The 22,692-nt window shown below is 41.2% G+C and overlaps 1 protein-coding gene across 1 annotated transcript; it reads right to left on the bottom strand.

Moving 5' to 3' along the window:
- Positions 1-284: 284 nt before the first annotated feature.
- Positions 285-21,792, bottom strand: LOC310924661 (myelin protein zero-like protein 2). Its single transcript, XM_083886451.1, has 5 exons — positions 21,585-21,792; positions 4,821-4,990; positions 4,227-4,437; positions 2,813-2,984; positions 285-1,448 (listed from the first exon to the last, which is right to left on the bottom strand). The coding sequence occupies exons 1-5, from the start codon at positions 21,637-21,639 to the stop codon at positions 1,289-1,291; spliced, it is 768 nt and encodes a 255-aa protein (XP_083742577.1). The 5' UTR covers positions 21,640-21,792; the 3' UTR covers positions 285-1,288.
- Between the last annotated feature and the right edge of the window lie 900 nt (positions 21,793-22,692).

Below are 22,692 nucleotides of genomic sequence, written 5' to 3'. Positions count from 1 at the left end.
ACAGACAGACACACCATAAGCACACAACTGGCGGTAGTACATTAAAAATAATGATGCATAATAAATGTTGAATAATGAGATTCCTCTCCTAAATAATAGATGAGCCGTGTCAAATCATGTCAGGTTGTGCTATTATTTGTTTCTTGGGCCAACTGTTGTCTTCGCAAATACACTTTGTGTGGTGGAATGCATGTGACACAATGTGGTAAAAGATTTAAAGGCATGTTTTATTAGAAAATCTTGTTTTTGTTTTAATAAAATCTCTATGACAAACAAACGCGATGACATTTTAAAATAACAGAGTAAAATACTTGTGGTATTATCTAAAAAAAAATGCAACAACAACAAAAACCTTCTATAAACATAGTGTCACAAGTAGAAAAGTATGTCACAGAAGTAAAAAAAAAAAAAAAATCACAATCATTTGTTAGTAGACCTGTTGCATTAACAGGCGCTCACAGTGAGAAAAGAGGCTCTTAGGTACATTTTGCCATCAAAGGGTTTTCAGATCTGACTGTGCAATCCCACACGACACTCAGGACATTCCCATACATGCAATTTCTAACTCACCAATCAAATATGTGACCTTACTGAGAGAAAATTCAAATCAGTGCTTGGTTTGTCCAAGTAATCTGCCAGTTCATGGAGGAACATACAAGCTTTTAAATAATGAATTGTTCGCAAAAAAAAGTTACAGACCCAAGGCACAGGACTATGTACGACTGTCCTCACGCTTACTGCAAGACGTACACTATATGCCAGTGTCCTTGGTGAAATCGATAGTTTGTTGTTACTGATTTTGATGAATATTGTCTCGTGACAATTAACAAGATCTGTCTCTAAAAAAGAAGACAATTATTGAACACAAATTGTCCCTTTTCCCCTTTACAAAAGCTTCTGAACCAGCTTCAGGAACATATTGCCTTTCACTTCATAAGCCCTGCTGGTTTGACACAGCATTTCTTCACACTCAAGAATATTTTTTTGAAAAGCAGACTCTGCTTACTTTTGATTCTGTTTCAAAGCCATGGCCAAGGCATCGCTCCAAACTGTTCTTCAATGGAAACTTACAACACAAAACTTTCTTTCCATTTTGCCTCAATTGAGAAAGAGGGTGCTTGTTTCCCACACTGCAGCAGCAGCAACAACAACAACAGCACTCTTTTGATTTTGCCTCCTTTTAGCAGAATCCTGGAACTTAATCCACATGCCGTGTAGGCATCACTCCAGCAAACCTCCTGGCTGGCTTCACATCAGTGTTGTTGCCTCTCTGTCTGTTCCCACTTCCTCAGTCGGAGTCATCGTCACCACCATCATCATCTGAGCTTGGGCCCTCCTCCTCCGAGGAGCTCGGGTCTTTGGTGCTGGCTTCTGAGATCATGCCATCTGAACTATCCATCTCTATAGATGTGTATGACATGTAGAGATGGACGGCCCGTGATGGGTGGCTGGGACACATGCACACAGAGGGAGGTCATGCAAAAGGGGAGACAGCATAGCAAACACACACACATACATACACACGTATGACATGTCCATGAATTATTCATGCACACGAATGCACAAACGTGACACAAAATGGGAGAGGACAAAGACAAAGCAGACAGCAGCACAAACAGCAGGGAAAAAGGGGTTAGAGTCACACAAGTTCACTCCAACATTGAGAGCAAAGGATGGTTTAAAATATCCTGTTTACACATAGTCATCTGATTACGGTAGAAATGACTTCCTTTCTTCCTGCACTAAACGTTTCAGTGAAGGATTTGTTTCTGAATAAATAAGATCGGCCGAGATCACAGTGAAGTCGTCAACTTCTCCCCGAGAGGATTGTGTTTTTTAAAACTGGTGCCTGCGTTATCCAACACAGGAACCAGATGTATCACCTGTTACAGAGAGATCTGAAAACCCAAGAGAGAAGCAAAGCAGACCCACAAGCCCAGGAAAACATGACCAAGTAGCTCATTGTTCAAAACAGACAATGGGCCACACGATATGGTGTAACAAAAAAAAAAAGAAAAACAGCCACTTCAATGAAAAATAAAATACAAAATAAAAAGTGCTGATCCAATTCTATCAGTATGAAATGTCTGTTTCCAACAAGTGCTCATCATCAGGTCATGGTTACTCTAATACATTTTGATTATTGCTGCAGCAGTTGAAATAAATCAGTCTCATAACACCACAGTGTGCCAGAAATACAAAGCAATAGAACCTCAGCAGTGAAATGAAATGGAAATAGGAACGTTGCAAATCTTTGAATGGGGTTTCATCATGTTTCCCATCATGTGGTCATTGAAGTGCTCACTTATTCTTCAGAGTCTGTATTGCTTGTTGAAACAATGTGTCATTCATTGGGGGCTGCACTGCATAGGTATGCAGTGGGAGTGATAATGTATTAGTTGGGAAGTAAACAGCAGCGATACACCATTGTTCTTCATCTACATCAGCAAAACATTGTCTCTAAACAGGAAATGTGTCAGGAACAAGTAAAAATAAACTGAGCTGGTTCTTACAAGAAATAAAAGGCACATAGGTACGGTGATATAAAAGATACAAAAGACTTTGGGCTACAGCTCAGCACCTACAGCTTTCTACACAACGACACATTCTCATTTTATTTCTGCTTCATGACAGCTGCCCATATATTGGTCCAGGTTTGCGACCGGACTGAAGATGGAGAGGAGCACAGAAGTGAAGTGTCCAGAAGGAAAAGAGCCCCAGGCCCCAAGAATTAGCACCACATGCCCCAATCCCCAGAGTTAGACAGAGTTATCCCCCTCTCCTTTCCCCTCTGTCTGTCTCTTGGTCTTACCACGCAGTGGGGTCTTTTCTCTCTTTGCGAGGCGCTTCCTCATTCCCTTCCAGGTGTCTCTGTCCCTTTTTCTTGCACCTCCTGCAAGACAAGACGATGACGAGGAGGATGATCACACCGGCGATGCTGCCTGCGATGATCAAAACCAGGCGTAGAATTTCAGAGAACGACGCTGTAGGTGAGAAGGCAACAAAGGAAAACCAGACTGAGTGTGTTTACGTGACAAAACAAAGGGGCTATTACTGCTCAGAGCTACTTCACTGTGCACGGTCAATCACTTTAACCCAGACTGAAACACTGCAGGGATTTCGATTTCCTTGAATGTCTGAATTTGGTACAGACATTACAAATACCCACTGTGTTTATTGTATGACTTTTACTCTCCACTGTAATTGTAAGTAAGATGGTGAAAATATAATTAACAAATCCTCATTATATCAGTGACCATGGAATAGCTCAAGCTGGGTGTCCAGAGTATCGACTAAATCAACTAAAATGTCCAGTTTTATAATATTACTACAACTACTACTATTCATATTAATATTAAACCTTAGTACTTATGCGGCATAGGTGTGCGCTACAGGCGCAACCATGGTGAATTGCTATGGGTACTCCTTACATGGATATCCTGGTGGTTTGTGTTTACAGTTTATAGATCTTCATGCTTTAAAAAAATTGTTGAGAATGTTGAGTCATGCAAGTGATGATTAATTTTATATCACATTTTTAGTAGTGATATAAAGTAGCAATAATTGTGCAGAAGTCACAAAATTAGACTAGATGTTTTCTTTCTGTTCATAAAAATGAGCCACGTGAACTTTGAACTGAACAAAAGTAAATCCAATTTTAAAAATTTTGATTACTTTTTGTGTTTATATAGTTGGTGAAAATAAATGTTTCTTTCATCAGATTACCCAGGTTGTGCTGAAGAAAGGGATATAAAACACTCTATATTGCACATTCTTATAGCATCTGTATATATTCTTGGGACCATGCTCATTATTTTAATTTCACCAATTGGATCAGTTAAACAATAAATCGAAAGAGGGACTGAAGTAAAAACAAAACACAAAAGTGACCATTGTAAAATTGTTACTGAGATCCATGGTTTCATTGTGACACAGGGCAATAAACTAACCACTAGTGAAAGGAATGGCGTTCATCACCTCCTTTAAGTGGGTTCACTCAGGTTAAAATTATCCCAGATATATCAGTCATAGGCGATGACAAAGGCAGTACAGTGCAGTCAGTAGGCTAACTGTTGTATGTCACACTAAAATGATGGTTGGCCTTTTTTAAGAGCTCCAAGAGGCTTAGTCCGTCCTTTGTAAAGTGCCCCAAAAACAAAAATGCTACATCCCAGGAAAAACAGGGGAGAAATGAAGGTTACATGTCTGTAAATGAATCTTCTGACCTGTAGTGACAACACGGAGTCGAATCTCTCCTACCGGGCCGTGAACGTCTGGCGGATTCTTGACCTGGCAGATGTAAGTGCCATTGTAGGTGTACTTGACCTGTCGAATTACAATGGAGGCGTCTTTGCCCATAATGTCACCGGCCCAAACAATGCGCTTCTTGAAAATGCCCTCTGTAGGTGGATAGGGTCGTTGCTGGTAGTGGAACACCTATTGTGGAGTTTGAAGAAGATGTGTTTGTAGCAACAGTGAGACAGATTATGGTTGGATTGTCACAGACAGAAAGCCACCTAACAAAAAGCAGAAAGCTGAGGAATGATATTTCATTCTCAGAGAGAGAGAGAGAGAGAGAGAGCTATGAACCCCAACTGGCTGATTATTTCTTCACTCTATTCTCAGTATGTGCACACACAGAGGTACAGACACACACACTGAGACATATGCTGTCTTAGCTTCTCCATAGGGAGCCACATGACTCATCACCACCTCTCTCACTTTCTTGAGGGGGTGGATGATCCCTGACACACTGACAAGGTTTGAGATTTGATCACTTTCTCCCAGAGACACACACACACACACACACACACACTTACCGACTCCTCTCGTCCTGGTTTGAGAGGTCTAAAGGTCCACGTGATAACAAGGGAGTTGATATTAATTGCAGAGGAACTCTCGAATGTGCACTTGAGACGAGCATCTGTGCCGTTGACTGCCTCCATCTCCCCAGATGTGTATACACGCATCCCGTTGACCTGCAGCACGCCTGCAAAACACAAGCATACGGCACAGCAGCAGAGGTTACTTACAAAGCAGAATGCATAGAACAGAGCAAAAATAAATTCAATGCATACATCTAAGCTTTTGTAAAAGACACACAACTACATTTACAAAAAAAACTACAGCACAAGACTTGAAGATTGAATTCACCCACATCAGTAATTTCCAGTTCAGTGAGTGCATGCAGTGCACCCACTGACCCTGCCTCTGCCTACGCAGAGCTGCTGCAAGAAAAATCACTAACTCTAAGTTGTCACTATAGCTTTATCCGAGATATACACAGCGTCTGCAATTCTGCAGATATGTCCAAATATTGAAATCATGAGATTAGATCTGCAAGCTGTAAGTGAACGCCCTTAAGAAATCTGCGTCATTACATCCTAAAGTCACCTGATTTCCGGTCAGGAGGACAAATCTGTGACACTTCCACAAATAATACCCACCTGAGTTGCACGACTGCAGCTGAGGCAGGGCTGAAATTGAGAGTCTGCTGTATATTATATGGATATGGACGATATCAATCTTCACACTGTATGATAGATCTATTAGACGGAGAACAAATGAACTGAAAGAGCGGACAGCGATATTGGCAACAATTTGGGTCTGCTATATAATGATGGATGGAGCTCACCAGAGTGGACCCAGCAGTGGACACACACACACACACATACAGCACACTGCACAGAGACACACACTTACACACACATGCATGTACCGTCTGAGGCAGAGACCAGCTTAATGCTGAGTTGCTGCCTGGCAGCTGGTCAACACCACATCAGAAATCAACAGATCGCATCTCCCTGTCATCGAGTCTTGTTTATCAAGTTCCATCCAACTTGTATTCTGAAGCAGCCCAGTGAGAATGTACAGTGACTGTGGCTCAAAGTCTCGGAGGATGTCCATGAGTCTGCTGCCGAGTCCAAATCACCTGGACTATTTATAGGTAGAGCTCCATATGCTCCAATATTATCAGAAGCCATGTCTGGCCTTGTTTAAGTCAATGTCCTGGCACACAGCCGACAATCCATCTGCAAAGCTGCAGCATAGGTGCCAACGTGATCACAGTAGCAAGGATCAGCCCTAACGTCATTACACATTCCATATAAGGAAGCTGCACATCACAAAAATGAGTGGAAACACAGAAACTGTGACTCAGCACTAGTCCGTTGAAAATGCACAAATTGGAAAACTCCTGTCAGGGTGAAGATTTTCCTCCACTCACAGTGTGTACGACATGTAGACATGGAAAAAAGAGGTTTTGGCTTGTAACATCATCATCACAACTGCGGTGTGTCCACCGCTCTCTGTTCAACGTCAATGTGCGATGTTATCACATTTGTTTACAGGAAGCGAGATGAGTAGTGACACCTGTGGACTTAACCATGCTTATTTGTAATAGTTGGGGTTTGAATTTTTATGTGGATGAAGCAAGGTTATAATTGTTTTTAGTTTTTCATTAGTTTTAGTTTTTATTTCGTTGTGCATTTTTAGTTTTAATTAGTTTTTAGAAAGGGCTTGCTTGTTTTTTATGACTTTTTGTTCTTACTAAATGCTTAGTTTTAGTTGTTTGTAATATGGAGTATTTGCCAGGTGCAAGATTCGAAAGGTCATAATAGCTACTGTGTCATAAAAAGCCAGTAAAAGATGCCATTTTAAAAATATATTAGGATGTTAGATGAACAATCATCCCTGAATCAAATAAAACAGTCTACAAGAACCTAACCTGAAGTGCAAAATGTGCATAAAAGAGAAAAAATAAATGCACTTTATATGAGGCCAAAAGACCTATGTATGAAATAAAGTTACAAAGATGAAAACTAAGCACATTTTCACTACAGTTTTAAGTTATCACTGTCATTGAAACTGAAAACTATTCTTCTTTTCTTTTTAGTTTTATTTCATTTAACAAAAATGTTTTTGGTTTTTTTTCAATTTAAAGGATACCATAAGGATGAAGCACCACAACAGTTCAATCACCCTGCCAAAACAGCCCAGTTCCACCTTAAAAAAGAAAAAAAAGTAAAACGAAACATAAGGGACAAGAAATGACATCAGCCACACTTGGCGCTACCAGCAGTTAGCATTTGGAAAAGTGATCATTTGCAGGCTCTAGCAGGCACATTGCCTTCATATATAACATGTATCCACTGGACAGATAAATCCTCTGTGTCTGGATGATTGTGTAGGACTCTGTGCTGCACTGTGGAGCCAAGAATAGAACTTTTTGCGGACTTCCGGTTTTCGGATACCATTGCCCTCGCCAGCACTCTTGTGTGTTTTATGGACAAAGCGAAGCTCCACGAGACAACAATTCCAGGAATTTAGCGTCTTGTCCCAGTGAGCGTGGTTTTATCTCCTGTTCTTAGACTGAGGAGGACGACAAAAACATGAGTGAGTCGTCTTTTTTCACACTTTGCCGAGTGATAGGGCCTCCAGAGTCCCAAATATAAGTATTAAAATTATTAAAAAGTTGATTTAGCATAATATGGGACCTTTAAGTTTTTCATTATTTCATTCGTTTTTGTTAACTAGGGTTAGGGTTAAAAAGCCAGGCGCAGGAGCAGTGGGCAGCATTTATCTGTGCCCAGGGATCAATGAGGGATTGGGTTCCTTCCTCATAGGCACCATAGCCCTTGGCCCATCCCATGATTGAACCAGCAACCTTCTGGTTACAAAGCTTATTCCTTTCCTATTAACGTTTTCAAACATAGCCTACGCACCGCATGCGAACAAGGACTCAATCACGAGAATACATGTTTCATCCTTCTGTTATTGATGCAGTCAGGAGCTAACACGGTTAAGGGATTCACAAAAATGCAAGATATGAATTGTATCATAAAGGCTTTGGTCCCTAAAATAATTAGGCTCTACTCAGCAATTTAAAATGTGGGTTAAATAAAATCAAGTGGGTTATCCCACTGCTTAAAAGCAAGATAGCACAAAGCTTGAGGCGTAGAAATATGAAGTCGAGGAAAGAAGGCAAATTAAGCCATATCATTTCCTCTTCATTATAATTGTAGTTAAGGTCAGAGTTAACTGGGAAAAATATCAGCATGTTCTTGGCTCCTCGGGCATCACGTTCTGTTCCTTATCAGGCTGGAAAGAGTTTCCTGTGGGCTGGGATGAGAGAGTGGAGAGACCAGCCAGCCGCCACACAGCATTAAACAGACAGGCTTCTCTCTCATCACTGGGCCCTGGCAGTGCTCTGAGCTCTAAGTGTTTTAAATGAGCCTGATGAAACCAGGAAGGAGCGTGAGTGAGTGAGTGTTACGGACAGCGTACACACTGTAATAAGAGTCTGTCTTTGCTCATCTTCAAGTCTTATCTCAGTGTTACTTTTCCTTCAATTAAAAAAACGTGTTTCAGTACATTACACTGCATTATATATACCGTAAAACTTAAAAAAATAAGTTTTTCACCTGGCGGCATTCCCATATTGCACGCAGGAAATGATTTGTTTTATATCAAGACAGACAAACAGGTTGGATTATGAACCGAAAACAAAAAACCTGACCGTTCAGCAGTTCAGCGCTCCCTCACGCGGGTCTGATAGTATTGCTTGACAGAGCCTGTTTTCAGATGAAGGAGGCAGCAATTACACTCATTCTGCTCACAAAAACAATAATTAACAATTAAACATATTTGACAATATTTAACTGTACGTCAGCACAAGACTCGCTCCAATGGATCGACTCCATTGTGGAGAAAGAGGCCTCCTCTCTCCCTCGCTTTAAGTTCAGTGTAAAGAAACACTGGAGTTAGTGGATCAAACTTCATGTGTTTAGGACACTCATTAAGCAGATTGCATCAGGGCTGGTTGTATCAGTTTACCTAATGACTCCTCTGTAGGCTTAGTGTGTGTGAAATCTCAGCAGAAGTCTGAGAATCTGAGCCAACAAGTAAACATCTCATATTCCATGTGAAGCCTGGCAAAGATACAGGGAGGGAACGGCAGAATCGCATGTCTCACAACAATACCAGTCCTGTTATCAAGCACAAGCCTCCTTCTAAAAATATGTATAGTTGATAAGTTGTTTTTAGCCACACACAGACGTTTGGATTACATTAAATGTGTCAAATGTTCCTCACTTTGAGAAAAAGCTTATGAGCAATTATATGGATTGGAGTAATATAAAAAATGGCCTAGGGAAGAATTGTATTGACATTTTGAATCCCTTGACTTTCCAACACAAAGCACACACATCAGGTCAACACTTTAATTTGCCCAACAACAGAGCAGTTCTGCCAGAGCTTCACTGTGATCTGTCTATTGTTAAAAGTCTAATATGAAACATTCAGCCTCACATGATGTCAGGGAACAAACATTAGCTGTGCAAATGTGATGTCACACCCCGTCTCTATGTGTTGTTATCCGAGGCTCTTGTTTTGGCGGCTGGTCCAGCAGTTGTGTGCCGTCAGAACTGATACACCCTGTTTATAAATATGCTGTCTTTACCACATTCATGAGACAAGCACATTTGAACAGTCCCCGTTCTTCTTCAGAACTAAAAACTCCTAACTTCAGATTGTCGTGTACTTTGAACACAGCGAAAGACACAGAGAAAAACAGGTCATTCAGTGGAGGCAGAATGTTGCAGGGGCATTCAGCCCTTTTGCACTCAAGAGTAAACTGACCAGTGGAAGTTCCTGGTCTTTGAAACAGGGGAAGCTCATTTGAGACCCAGTTACTAGAACAAGGATATGCGCCTTTTTTAAAGTACAAGTGAAAATGCAATCACCAGCTATTTGTCTACAGATTTCCAACAGGACTGAGGCAGAAAAGGCTCCGCTGTCGTGTATGTTTCTGTAATACTGTCATTCAAAAACTGGTTCCGCCTTTCAGACAGTTCCTCCAAACATCATGCAGAAGCATAGCATCCGCAACCAGCCCACTGCTCCTTTGACTCCAAGAGAAGCTGCGTTTCCGGGAAAGTGATGTTTTTTCCCAATCACCATCGAGCTCATCACAGCGGAAATAAACAATTCTGTGTCGTCGGTTGAAGCCGAGCTTCAAGTGGTTTTAATGCGGAGGCTGCTACGGGAATAATACAGAAATCACGTAAAACGATCCGTCATCCGTGATAAACAGCTGATTCTGAACAAACTAGTGACACATACAGTATTGAAATTATGTAAATACAACACAGCAAATATTTTAGAGGAAGCTGAGCTTCCCTTGCTGTCGTAGCGTATTCACCACTGAAACTGACGTGTACATAATATTAAATGCTTAACTCCCATGGTCTGTTTTCCTGTTGCGAGAAACACAAATTGCTTCATGGGACAACACTAGCCAGGTACCAACTACACAGTAAGATGAAAACAGCAATAGTGTTATTTTAGATGCTCATCATATCATTTTTTCAAGTATATTGCCCATGATAAGTATTGTAGTTGTAGTAGACCTGCTACCTGCTTATGCTGAAATGATTCATGGTGCTGCATAAATGAGGGGAGACTGCAGGTCCTTCAGACCTAATTTCCTCAATTAAATTTAATCATTCTATTTACAGTAAATTAATTGATATATGTGTTGCTAATCAGCAATGGAAAACCCACTGATTTCAACTATGCTGTCTTCGGAAATAAGCTGAGCTGATTAAGAATTTGGGTTAATTGGGTCTTTTTGAAGGCAGAGTGGATATTAGTGAAATTAGAGCACATTTGGGACTATGTACAGTGCCTCCATTACTACGACCATTATGTCCCGGCTGCTAAAAGTACATGATCAGTGTTTAATCAGGCATTAGCAAGGACTAATTGGAAAAGAAGGATGTGTACCATTACATGAGTGAAGGCATTAAGCACATAGAATTTAGCTCATTTCGAGAAAGAGAGATAAATGAGTGGGAAAGTGAGCTTAAGTGATGCACAAGAGCAGTATGACGGAGAGAGTGAGTGAGTAAGAAGTGTAGTGAATTGGGCTGGAGGAGAACAAAATGATGGACATGCATTGTTCTTCATAAGTGCAAGCCGGTAATGAGGAGATAACATTAGACTGATTTGTTGTTTGTTTTCTTTGTCTGTCCATTCGTCCAGTCCAGCCCGTCTCTCTGTCCAGTCCAAGTCGGTCCTTTGTTTATGTCTGGACATCCTGCCAGTGCTGACCACACCCAGCACACAGAGGCAGAGACAGACAGAGGGCGCTTTCACAGCTTATTAAGATGGAGTTATTTACTTGAGTGGAGGGCAGGACCTGAGTGCAGCCAAATGCATGAATTCATCTCAATTATGTTTTAAATTTTGCAGACGCTGACCGGCATTCTGCGACTGTCTTTTCTGGAATACAGAACAATGACACTCTGAAGTGGTGTCTATAAAGGTTTTATGTAAGAATATGGGATATTAGTTTAAATTAGTTTGCCCAGTTAGAACAAGAAGAAAAAAATAATCTTGGGTCATATAAAGCGTCAATAAAAGTTTAGTTGAATTAGTCTTTTTGAAAAGTGTGTGAAAACTGTGCTATCTGGTTCCCAGGAAAAATTGTGACAATTAAAAACGAGAATTTCAGTCATGTTCAGTCAAGTCCTTGGTCCACACCTCCTCACTCAATCTTTATCCTGTTACTTACAAACCAGCAGGTGAACATAGGTGAAAACAGAACACACTTGGCAGAGGAAATTATAGAAAAGACTTGCCCATGTGTCATTTCACCTCAGGTCTGTATCCCCTGTATGCATTTGGGATTATTTTTGGTAATGTAATCGCCAGCTGTTTTAAGGCATGATCAGGAATAAGTGGAAGAGGTTGTAAACAGTTACCTTCCATTGTTCTTTAATGCTTGATCTTCAGTGTCGTCACATTCCACATTCAGTATTCAAAGTTTCTCCCTCTCTCTCCCTGTGTTTGTGTGTGTGTGAAAATCCATTAAATGTAGTGGTGTTGGCATTAGTCCATAATTTATGTCAATATGCAATATATCATGATAAAATGAACCTGCTGAACCTTCATTGCACTTTATTTCTACCTGTCAACACTATTGGTACAAAATACGTTGGTCCACTTGCCTGTCTGAAGCCAAAGGAGCCAAGATACTTTCATCTGCTGTAAAATCATCAAACCAAGCCCAGGAGAGTGTGATTAGGTTTACTTGACAAGGCAGGCAGCCAAAGTCTGGCCCTCCCAGGCGGGCAGAGAAAATATCACATCGTGTTGGACATGCCTGTGCAACATTTCAGCCAATGTCAACAGGGAAAGGCAGGTTTTAAAGTGCATAATGCCACCCATATGTACAGTTTTTTTAGTGTCACATTGCTACATACAGTATGTAGCTATGCAAACATCCTGTGTCATTACACACATTTGGCAGGAGTTATTAACATATGCATATATATGATAAAGAATGAAAAGGCAGATCTTTTTTCATAATGCATTATACAGTCATTGACTGAAAGATGCAGTTCAATTAATATGTTTTATTAATAACCTGTTTATTAAGTGTGCTGGCTGACAAACACTCCTTTAACACGTGCTCTAAAAGCTATTCATTCATTCCTTGGATCAAATGAAATTTCCTCTACCATATTTCACTAAAGCAGGTGTGTCAAACATACGGCCCATGGGCCAGAAGCGGCCCACCCGAGAGTCCGATCCGGCCCGCAGGTTTAATGAATTTGTGAAAATTTCACATTGTGATTAGAAATAATGTTTGTGTTACAGATACCTGTGACAAAATGTTTATAGATCCACTTTGATCTGTCGGTTGTAATGCGTAAATAGCAATCTTAGGCATAGTATTGTTAACTGCGCTTATTTTTCACAAGAAACTTCAGGTTGTTGATAATGTGTTTTGTAAAAAGATACTTTTAGATACATTAAATGTGAAACATAGGGAAACATTTGGAGTTCTTGTTGTTTATAGGTAGTAATGGTAGTATTTTACCTGTCTGGCCCACTTGAGATAAAATTGCACTCCATGTGACCCCTGAACTATAACAAGTTTGACACCCCTGCACTAAAGTTTCTGAACTATGAGGACATTTGACAAACAACACCTCTTCAGATGTATTCATTATACAGTATTTAGCAACCATTACCAAGGCTAGCTTTTCAAAGCTCAGAAGAGCATTTTCTGGCCCTTCTGGTTGTGCTTCACACTGCAGAGGCATACTCCATACTGAGCTCTTGTCATAACTGGTCAACAAACATTTTCTGGTATTCAAAATATTTTTCTTCTATGAATATCTTTGTGCAAAGTCAACAAAATATGCCTGCCTCAAGATCCTTATCAAAGTGTTTGTGCACTGTCACCTTATGTTGGGGGATTGTTGGTGCTGCAGTCACTCATAAATATGCAGATATGAAGGGAGAATCAGAGGGGACAGAGCTGCCTTCACAACTCAAATACAAATATACAGCATAATATCCATGATGGGAAATGGCCTGCAGCTATACAGTGCTTTTCTAGTCTTGATGACCACTCAAAGCTGCTTTACACTAGAGTTTTCCCATTCACACCCATTCACTCACAATTTCATACAGCACATATAGTGCAGTGCATTTTCTATCACTTGTCTTTCATGCGGTTTAGTGTTTTGCCCAAGGACACATCGGCATGTAGACGAGCAGAATCGAACACACAACTTTCAAGTTGAAAGACGACTCACTCTACCACTGAGCTACTGTCACCCCGCATCATCACGATTACATCATATCTGTTTTAGTTCATTAAGTCAAGCAGCAGAAAAAGACTGGGTCAAGACCCACAGATGGGACCATAAGGGAGCAAATTTGCTGATTTTTCCCAACCTTATACTTAAGATGTATGTGTAAGTGTTTTTAAACAGCTGTAAATGAGTCACTACAACAATGCCCAAATTTGCTTTTGTCACAATTCATGTCATGATTTGGGTCACAATAGTTTGCCATCTTGAAAAAGTGGGTCCCCTTATAGACGCACTGATGTAAATATTGTGAGGCTGAAAAGAGTGTTTGTGTTTTCAGTTAGTCTCACTTTACTTGCTCAATGTTGCTGTTGCCTCCGTCTTGACATAAACCAAATCAATTCCTGAGCAGAATGTGGCCGGTCGACACAAGCACTAAACACAGCTATCCTGATTAACACAGAGAGAGACGTGTGGAGCTGATATTTGTATTGTATGAACTCACGTGACAATGGTTTGAATCTTGGTTTGGATTTGTATATGTCTAAAAGTTATGCACTGCAGCTTTAAACAGAGTGGAGGAAACACAGTTGGAGACCCAGTAAAAAATCAAGTCACTGCCCTGACTCTCACGATCAGGAAATTGGGTTCATTACATTATTTCCTAGACGGTGTGTGTTTGTGCTTTGCCTCCCTTCATTATGGCTCACAAACAAAGGGACCACAGAAGGAAACCTAATTTTCTGATGTGCCGGTTTTGGAGGAAACACTCAGGAAGGGACAAAAAAAAAATACAAAAAATAGAGAGCTCAGTGGATTATACAAAGAGTCTCTTCTCTTCTTTGTGAGAGGTTTCACAAGCCCAGGTTAGTTTCCCCTCTTTCTTTTTTTAAAACAATGTCTTTCTTTCATGTGGGGCTGGACTGAGGGCTGGGAATAGAAGGTTCAGGTAACAGTGTGTTTGCAGAGGAGGCGGAGGACACAGAGTTAAGAGGCAATGTTGGGTGGGGGGGGGCCTGAAATGGACACAAGTGTTTACTATAGTCCAATGAGCACTGTGGAGGCATTCGTCCATTCCAGTTGTCAAATATGCAGTTATGCCAAAACAAGCAAGCACTCCTTATTGCTGAAGGTACAGTATGTACACATGCACTTATGTGTTCTCTGGGGCTGTTTTTCTCTGCCTTTGTTCCAGTTGAGGGGAAACCTAATGTTGTGATGTGATGCAAGCCCCATACAGCACCTACAGCATGGATGTGAACACTGTGTCACTGCAGGTGAAGCTTTCTCACCAAACCTCACTGGCTGACCTTATTCTTGCACTAATAGCTGAAAGGAAGGAAGAAAAATTGTGCAGCCAGGGTCTAAAATTGTGTTGTTTTCCTCCAGGTGACTGTAGACTGTTTTGGGGGGGAAGATTTATACACATTGAATACTTTCAATAATGCACTGTATAGCCACATATGGCAATATACAGCCTGCAGGTGGCAGTGAGGTAAGTCAGGCCTGTTACAAACAAAGCTTGGCTATAAAAAGTATCATAGCCTGTCGTAGAGTTGAAGCTGGCACCAGGAGTTTGAAAGAATTTAACAATTAACAAACTTTAAGGGGACATATTATGCTAAATCAACTTTTTAATCATTTAAATCCTTATATTTGGGACTCTGGAGGTCCTAAAATGTATCATAGCCTGTTGTAGAGTTGAAGCTGGCACCAGGAGTTTTAAAGGTTTTAACAATTAACAATCTTTAAGGGGACATATTATGCAAAATCAACTTTTTAATCATTTAAATCCTTATATTTGGGACTCTGGAGGTCCTAAAATGTATCATAGCCTGTTGTAGAGTTGAAGCTGGCACCAGGAGTTTTAAAGGTTTTAACAATTAACAATCTTTAAGGGGACATATTATGCAAAATCAACTTTTTAATCATTTAAATCCTTATATTTGGGGCTCTGGAGGTCCTATCAGTCGGCAAAGTGTGAAAAAAGATGACTCACACGCAATGTTGACTTCCGTGCTCATTGTGACGTCACAATGCCCTAAATTCCTGGAATAGTTGTCTCGCGGACCTCAGCAGCAGTATCCGAAAACTGGAAAACCGCGAAAAGTTCTATTCTTGGCTCCACAGTGCAGCACAGAGTCCTACACAAATTTCCAGCCTCAGAGGATTTATCTGTCCAGTGGATGAATAACTGCTGTTATCTCCCAGTAGCCTCTGTGGCTGATGTCATTTCCTGTCCCTTAAGTTTTTGTTTTACTTTTTTTAAGGTAGACCTTTAAGGTGGACCTAAAGAGATACTACTAAACAGAGCGTTCTGAACAGGGCTGTTTTGGCAGGGTGATTGAGGGTGACTGCTGTGGTGCTTCATCCTTATGGTATTTTGACCAAATCCTGTCACAGACATGTCCATTAGGACACCAAGGAACTAGTTTAACTTGGAGAAATAGGGTATAATATGACCCCTTTAAGTATTCTATAGTTTTGTAGTCTTTAAAGGTGAGTCAAAACAGAGACTAAGTTTAAGCCTCTTATTTTGAACTCTTTCTCCTCTCCACTTCTTTCCCCCCTCCTCTTTCCTCTAGGGCCAATTGTAATGCATCAGGCTGCACTGTCCACAGGAAACGTGTAGTGGGTGAGTGAGGATAAGAGTTTAATCCATCAAACCTCTTCCACTCCCACCACGCAGCTGACTCAACAGCTTCTCCCCAGGATTACAAACTCCTCAGGGGATGGGGGGGCCCAGTACTTGTGCTTCGATCCACCTCATTACATGCACACAAGCATCCGCTGGGCTGACAATCCAAGCCTTGAGAGACAAACTTTGTTGCCCATATTTACTGTGAAGCTGGACTAGTATGTTTAGTGTCCTGCAGTGGAATGAGTCAGACTGAATCCAATCCCACTGTGACTTCCACCTCTGCTCCCGACCAGACGAACCGTTCAGCCAATGATAAAGTGTATACACCGATCAGAAACCATGCTGTGGAGGAGGCACACACCTCTGCTTTTTGCTTTCCACCTTAAAGGGGCACCCTAGCAAATGGTATAGCATGCTACTTAACCCTTAGTGCTCACACACCTGTGGCACACCAGGTGCACCCTTGGTAAACTGCCCTGGGAATAATGCACAACCTCCCGATATCCCTAGCTTGGACATCCTGGGGGTGTGTATTTATTGGTCACATCTTCAGACTTTACAAAATGTGTTTTTTCGTCTTCTACGAACACTGTTAAATCCATATTTCTATTATTTAAGTAAAGGACAGTGTCATGCTACTGTGTCCACTATAAACCCCCTAAAAGTCCAGTTGCCTACAGCTAAGGACTGAAGATGACTATGACCTGGGTGACGGAAAACCTCCACAGACATCAGAGTTCTTGCTACTCGTTCGGTAATGTGTTGTCTTCTGTTGCTTTTTTTTTTTTTTTTTCTTTTTATTGTGTGTTATTTGTCACAAATGGAACACGAGCAACAACTCATTACCATTTGCTACTCGTTCTGCTGCCAAAGCTCTCCCCGGGATGAGAAAATGCACAGCAGAACCAAGTGACACAAGAACACAAATCCCATGATCCCACTCTGTGTCCAAACGTCATTAAACTCGCTCTTTTGTTGTTGTTTTGACTGTGATTGTGTCCCTAGCAGCCAAAAGGGCATGTGTGGTGCATTTACTTCACACTACATCCACGTCAATGACATAATAGGCTAATTGATTAAGAGCCGCCTCTCATTCACAAGTGCTCAGGTGTGACTGAAACCTGTCCTCTGTCTGCCCCACCCACTATCATCTCCTCCCTCTCCGTCATTCATCAGCTCACGGTCTCGTTCATTTAAATAGCTGAGTGCTGTGTCAAGTAAAACTGAATTAACAGTTAGCATTTATTAGTCAGCAACAGCAGACAAAGGTAAGTACTTTAAAGGAGTCATATTATCCCCTATTTCTCCAAGTTAACCTTGTTCCCTGGTGTCCTCATGAACATGTCTGTCATGCTTTGGTCAAAATACCATAAGGATGAAGCACCACAGCAGTTCAATCACCCTTCCAAAACAGCCCTGTTCAGAATGCTCAGTTTAGCAGTATCTCTTCTAAGTGATCATTTGCAGGCTCTAGCAGGCACATTGCCATCATATATAACATGTATCCACTGGACAGATAAATCATCTGAGGCTGGAAGTTTGTGTAGAACTCTGTGCTGCACTGTGGAGCCAAGAATACAACTTTTAGCGGTCTTTCAGTTTTCGGATGCTGTTGCCTTTGCCAGCACTCTCGCATATTTTACGGACAAAGCGGAGCTCCGTGAGACACCAATTCCAGGAATTTAGCGCATTGTGACGTCCCAATGAGTGCGGAAGTCAACATCTCGAGATGTATCTCTTGAACTTAGACTGAGGAGGACCACAAAAACATGAGTGAGTAATTTTTTTTTCACATATTGCCGACTGACAGGACCTCCAGAGTCCGAAATATCAGGATTTAAATAATTAAAAAGTTAATTTTGTATAAACTGGGTATTTTGTATAAATTGGTATAAAAAAGACATAATATCCCCTCCACATTTGAGCACAAACTAGTCTGCAAATAGCAACAGATGGTGACATTCCTCTTTGCTCAATACAGATCTGCTCATTCTGTAATAGGCCGCTAATTTATTCCACTGAATGCACTGAGTACTTTTTTTAGAGGTCAAGGACCTGCAGAGAGTAAGAATGTGACCATGCTGATAAAATGTGCAAATGCAGTATGTTAGTCCATATGAAATGTAACTAAATCTAATTTGTCAAAGTGAGACGGTAGACAAAGTCGGTAGACAAAGAAGAAGTCTCACCAAACAAGGTGGAGTTTATGAACTGTCAGCTCAAAGAACTGAATATGACTTTATATAATATTATTATATAAAGTCCTCGGATGCTCGGAAGACTCGGAATTGCAAGAACAATAGTCCAATTAAACGGCACAGTCCAGCTACAATAATAGCACCACTTAACTGTTCGCGGAAACGCACTGATGGACCAACCATGCGTCGGCTTCAGCAAGATCACACACTCAAACCTTAGATGACCCTGCAAACACTTTCTAATCAGTGAAAAAAATAAGAATAATTCAAATCCCTGTTTACAATTGGAGCTGAGTGCAGTCCTGTGGTTTAAGCTTGAGGCCGGGAGTGCCTCGCTTTCACACACTCTCCATCCAACATTTCACAGATACACGCGCCCGTCACCCTAAACCCTTTGTGCCGGGGATTGATGTGTTCGTACACATGAACGTGTCATTGTCGACTCCACACACCCCGAGGCAATCCCGTCAACCCGGCAAACAAAGGCCAAACGTCCCTCTAGGTGTGTCAACACACAGCTCGAGCACAGGCGCAGCGACAAACCACAGTTCTGTTGTGTTCTGCTGACCCATTATTGTGGTGAGATTAGAGACGCCGTGGCACAGAGATAACCGTTACATCCCACTAAACACAAACAAGCTGCTTGTCTCGTGTAAACCTGACAAAGTCTAATAAGCCAGTCTGTGCTGCGTTTGACAACAGTCACTTGATGTGTGTCTGTGCATGTGTGTGCTAAACCTGTAAGTCAGGACAGGTTGGCACACGTCACACAGCCTTTGAACCTGTTTCTGGTTCGAGTAAATGTTGGAGGAAAAGAATTAAAGGAAGAATAAAATAAAAAACAGATGGCAGAGGATGAAAAACAATGTCATAAAAATACTTTGAGTCTCCTGTTTGAGAATGTATTGGTTTAAAAACAACACAGTTAGTTTTCCTTCAACATAAGACTTTTACATGACATTAGAAAATTTGAATTATTGACTTTTAAAAAATTGTACTAAGTTGAATTTCTCAAAGTCAGACAAACGTACCCAGATAATGAAATCAAACTAATGTTGTTTTCTTTCAGTTGCACCAGAGTCAGATTCCCCCGCATGATATAAATTATCAAACCACTAACTGAACGTGGCACCCTATCTGTTATTTCTCAACAGTTTAGATCGAAACTAGTCTGACGAAACTTGTAGATTTTTTTTTTTTTAACCATCTATTTATTATGGTAAACTGAGTTGGCACTTGGACTATACTTCATTACTTTCTTTTTTACTGAAAAGAAAGTGCACTTTAATGGAGCTTTTTTTTTTTTACAAACACCTCAAAGGAGGTTTACAATCCATACAGCAAGTGACACCCTGTATCCTTCATTGAGTGAGAGAAAAACTCCTGTTAGACGGTTTCTGACAGTGGTGTCACTGCAGTCTCTTGGACATTACCAATCACATTTAAGAGGGGTTCTCATAAAATTGTCGCCGATTTGGACAGAAACATAACTGCCGTTTCTTCCTTTGCTTATACCCTGCTGAAAAGAATATATGGACTAACCTGCAGATTGTATCTGTTTTCAGTGACATTCTCTTTTTCAGAATAGACTACACCTCACAGTTAAAGCATCACTGTCTCCTTTAAAGTATTTCACCACGAAACACGTTCTACAGTAAACACAGTACAGACCGTTTATCTTTCAGAGTGATGGACGATTTCAAGTGCTGCAAAACTTGCTGTGGTTGCAGAAGCAGGAGGAAAGAAAGATTATTCTGTTTGGTCTTTGTCTATGACACTTAGAACAAGACTGCAAATGAACATCAACTGTGTTTGATCACTGCAGAGGAGTTATTATCCAATGAATTGACCAAGTATTACTTATTTGTGAGACCTTCCCTTTTTTATTCTCAGAAACCTAATGAATGCTGCCGTCTCTAAAGCTTCTTTTAAGATCGGTATGGGCTTCGGACATAGAAAAACCAACTACATCTTGGAGCAGAAACGAGAAGAGGGAGAAATGAAAAGGAATTATTTTAGCATGTAGAGTGTAACTGCAGCTGCACAACATGTTTCTCGTGAGGATGAGGTGAAGAGTGTGCTGGCTTGTTTCATCACGCTGTGCCATTTTAACCAACACAGAAAACCCAAAGGCAACAGAAGCCAACCGTGAAAACATGAGAAGCAACTGAACTCAGTCACAACATGCCTGACCTTCCGTCTACAGGCTGTTATTTGATCATCTACACCTCTTCATCCAGTAATCTGCAAGCACACACACTCCTTATAAACATAAGAAGCTTTCAGCTGCTATTGAAAATCCCCTACATGACACTTTGGCAGAGGATGGACAAGTTCAGTCAATATAATCCACTTTACTGGGATGGACACAGATAAATTCAAGGTTAAACACGCTGGTGGCTGCTGAATGAATTGCCACTCATAAGGTGAAACAGATTAAAACGTGGTCCATTACCGTTATAACCAGCTGACATTATCCATTAAGTGTTTATTTACATGGCTGTGTGTTTCTGAGCCTGCTGACATATCCTGCCTTCTTGTACGGGAAGCAGGTGGACTTATCTGCGTGCACTGGGCCACTTAACAGTCCCTGTGAACGTAAGCACGGATGCACATTAATAGGCCGGAAAGGAGCGAGTTTGCATCAACAATGCGTACAGGATTGTGTTGCCTAAAGTAGAAAGTCATCATGTTGTCACAAGTGACTGCTTGAGCGCCCCACTCGGTGCCAACGTGCCAAATGCTCCACTTCCCAATGACGCACGGACGCGCGCAAAGAGACGAAGGCTGTATAGAGCTCCCTGTGGAGCTTTCACTGATGGACACACAATCAGGGTTTTCTCTTTCCCTCTCAAAGTGTGATTGCCGGGAAGCGCCGCTGAAGGATCGTCCGGTTATACCTTAACACGACTCCTGGGGTGTGAGAAAACACTTGACTGTCTGAAGTGGTGGAACACAACCACGGTCGAGGACGAGGAGAGGGCTATGATAGTGTTGCCTTTGATGTGACTGTATCCTCAGCGTGACAACTAGATGTTTGAGTTAGAAAAGCTCGGAAAACATAGGTAAACACCTTCGAACAGTTAATTCCACTCGTGTAGACAAACTCACTCAAACTAAACAAAATCCGGGTCTCACCTGAAACTGCGAGTCCAAACAGGACCGTGAGGAAATAGAGCCCCTTTACGCACATTGGATGGACAGTCCGACGAACCAACAGACCACTGAGAGACGCCTCCGCCGCCGCGACTCACACGGACCTACAAAGTCTCTGTATTTGGTCTCTTCAAAGGAATCAAAGCACGTATTTACGGAGGGTCCCTCTCCAACACTTTGCTTCTTCAAAGACGCGTCCCAACTCGCCACTGCCCTCATACGCTTCACGTCAGGCTCCCTCCCACCACAGTTCTCGGGCGGAGTAACAAAAGTCTCCCCCTCTTCTCCTCGCTGCTGACTTTCTAACATACACTCGTGTGTCAAACCCAAAGCCGGAGAATTCCTATCGATGGTCACCCAACCTGTTCTGCTGCTGCTGCTGCTGCTGCTGCTGCGTGAAATGCGTGGCGTCATGCCACAGCTGTTGCGCAAAACCCTTATCCTGGAAAACAATCTTTAAAAAATAAAAAAAATAAAAAAATGCATTGAAACTCTTGAAACATTTCGAACACCCACGTTTGAATATAAGCAACTTTTATTCCCTACTTTCTACCACTTACATTATAGTATACTTAATCCCACTGTTGCTGGTCACGCTATATGTTTCCTCTTTATTTAATTATTATTTAATTATTCGACTTTCGTCATTTATTTTTCTCTTATTTTTTCGATTACTGCAATCACTTGTGACCTGTCTCTTGGACATGTGGTTTAATATTATGCAGCATATATACTGTAGCTTTATGATATGTATATACAGAATCAAATAATTACACTGAATTTTGTCAATCAAATCGAAATATTCTGCCATTTCCTTTACAAAGATACATAGCTCATAGTCTTAGCTGGTACAAAAAGACAGCCTAGTTAATAAATGTGAACGTCAACAATTATAAAAGAGCAAAGACTTGATTCTGAACACATGAAACTGTCTGATTTCCTGGTTTGAACCACTTGGGGGCAGAGCTGCACTTTGCCTTTAAGAAAATAAAGGAGGCTCGAGTGTTCTCTCATCTTTATGTGTGAAATGTCAACATGTGTCATTGCACCAATCGTGAAAGAATTGGCAAATACAAGAAATGTACACACA

This window comes from Microchirus variegatus (genome assembly GCF_963457635.1).
Source record: "Microchirus variegatus genome assembly, chromosome: 3".
NCBI lineage: Eukaryota > Metazoa > Chordata > Actinopteri > Pleuronectiformes > Soleidae > Microchirus > Microchirus variegatus.
This window is presented reverse-complemented; position numbering and strand designations above follow the sequence as displayed.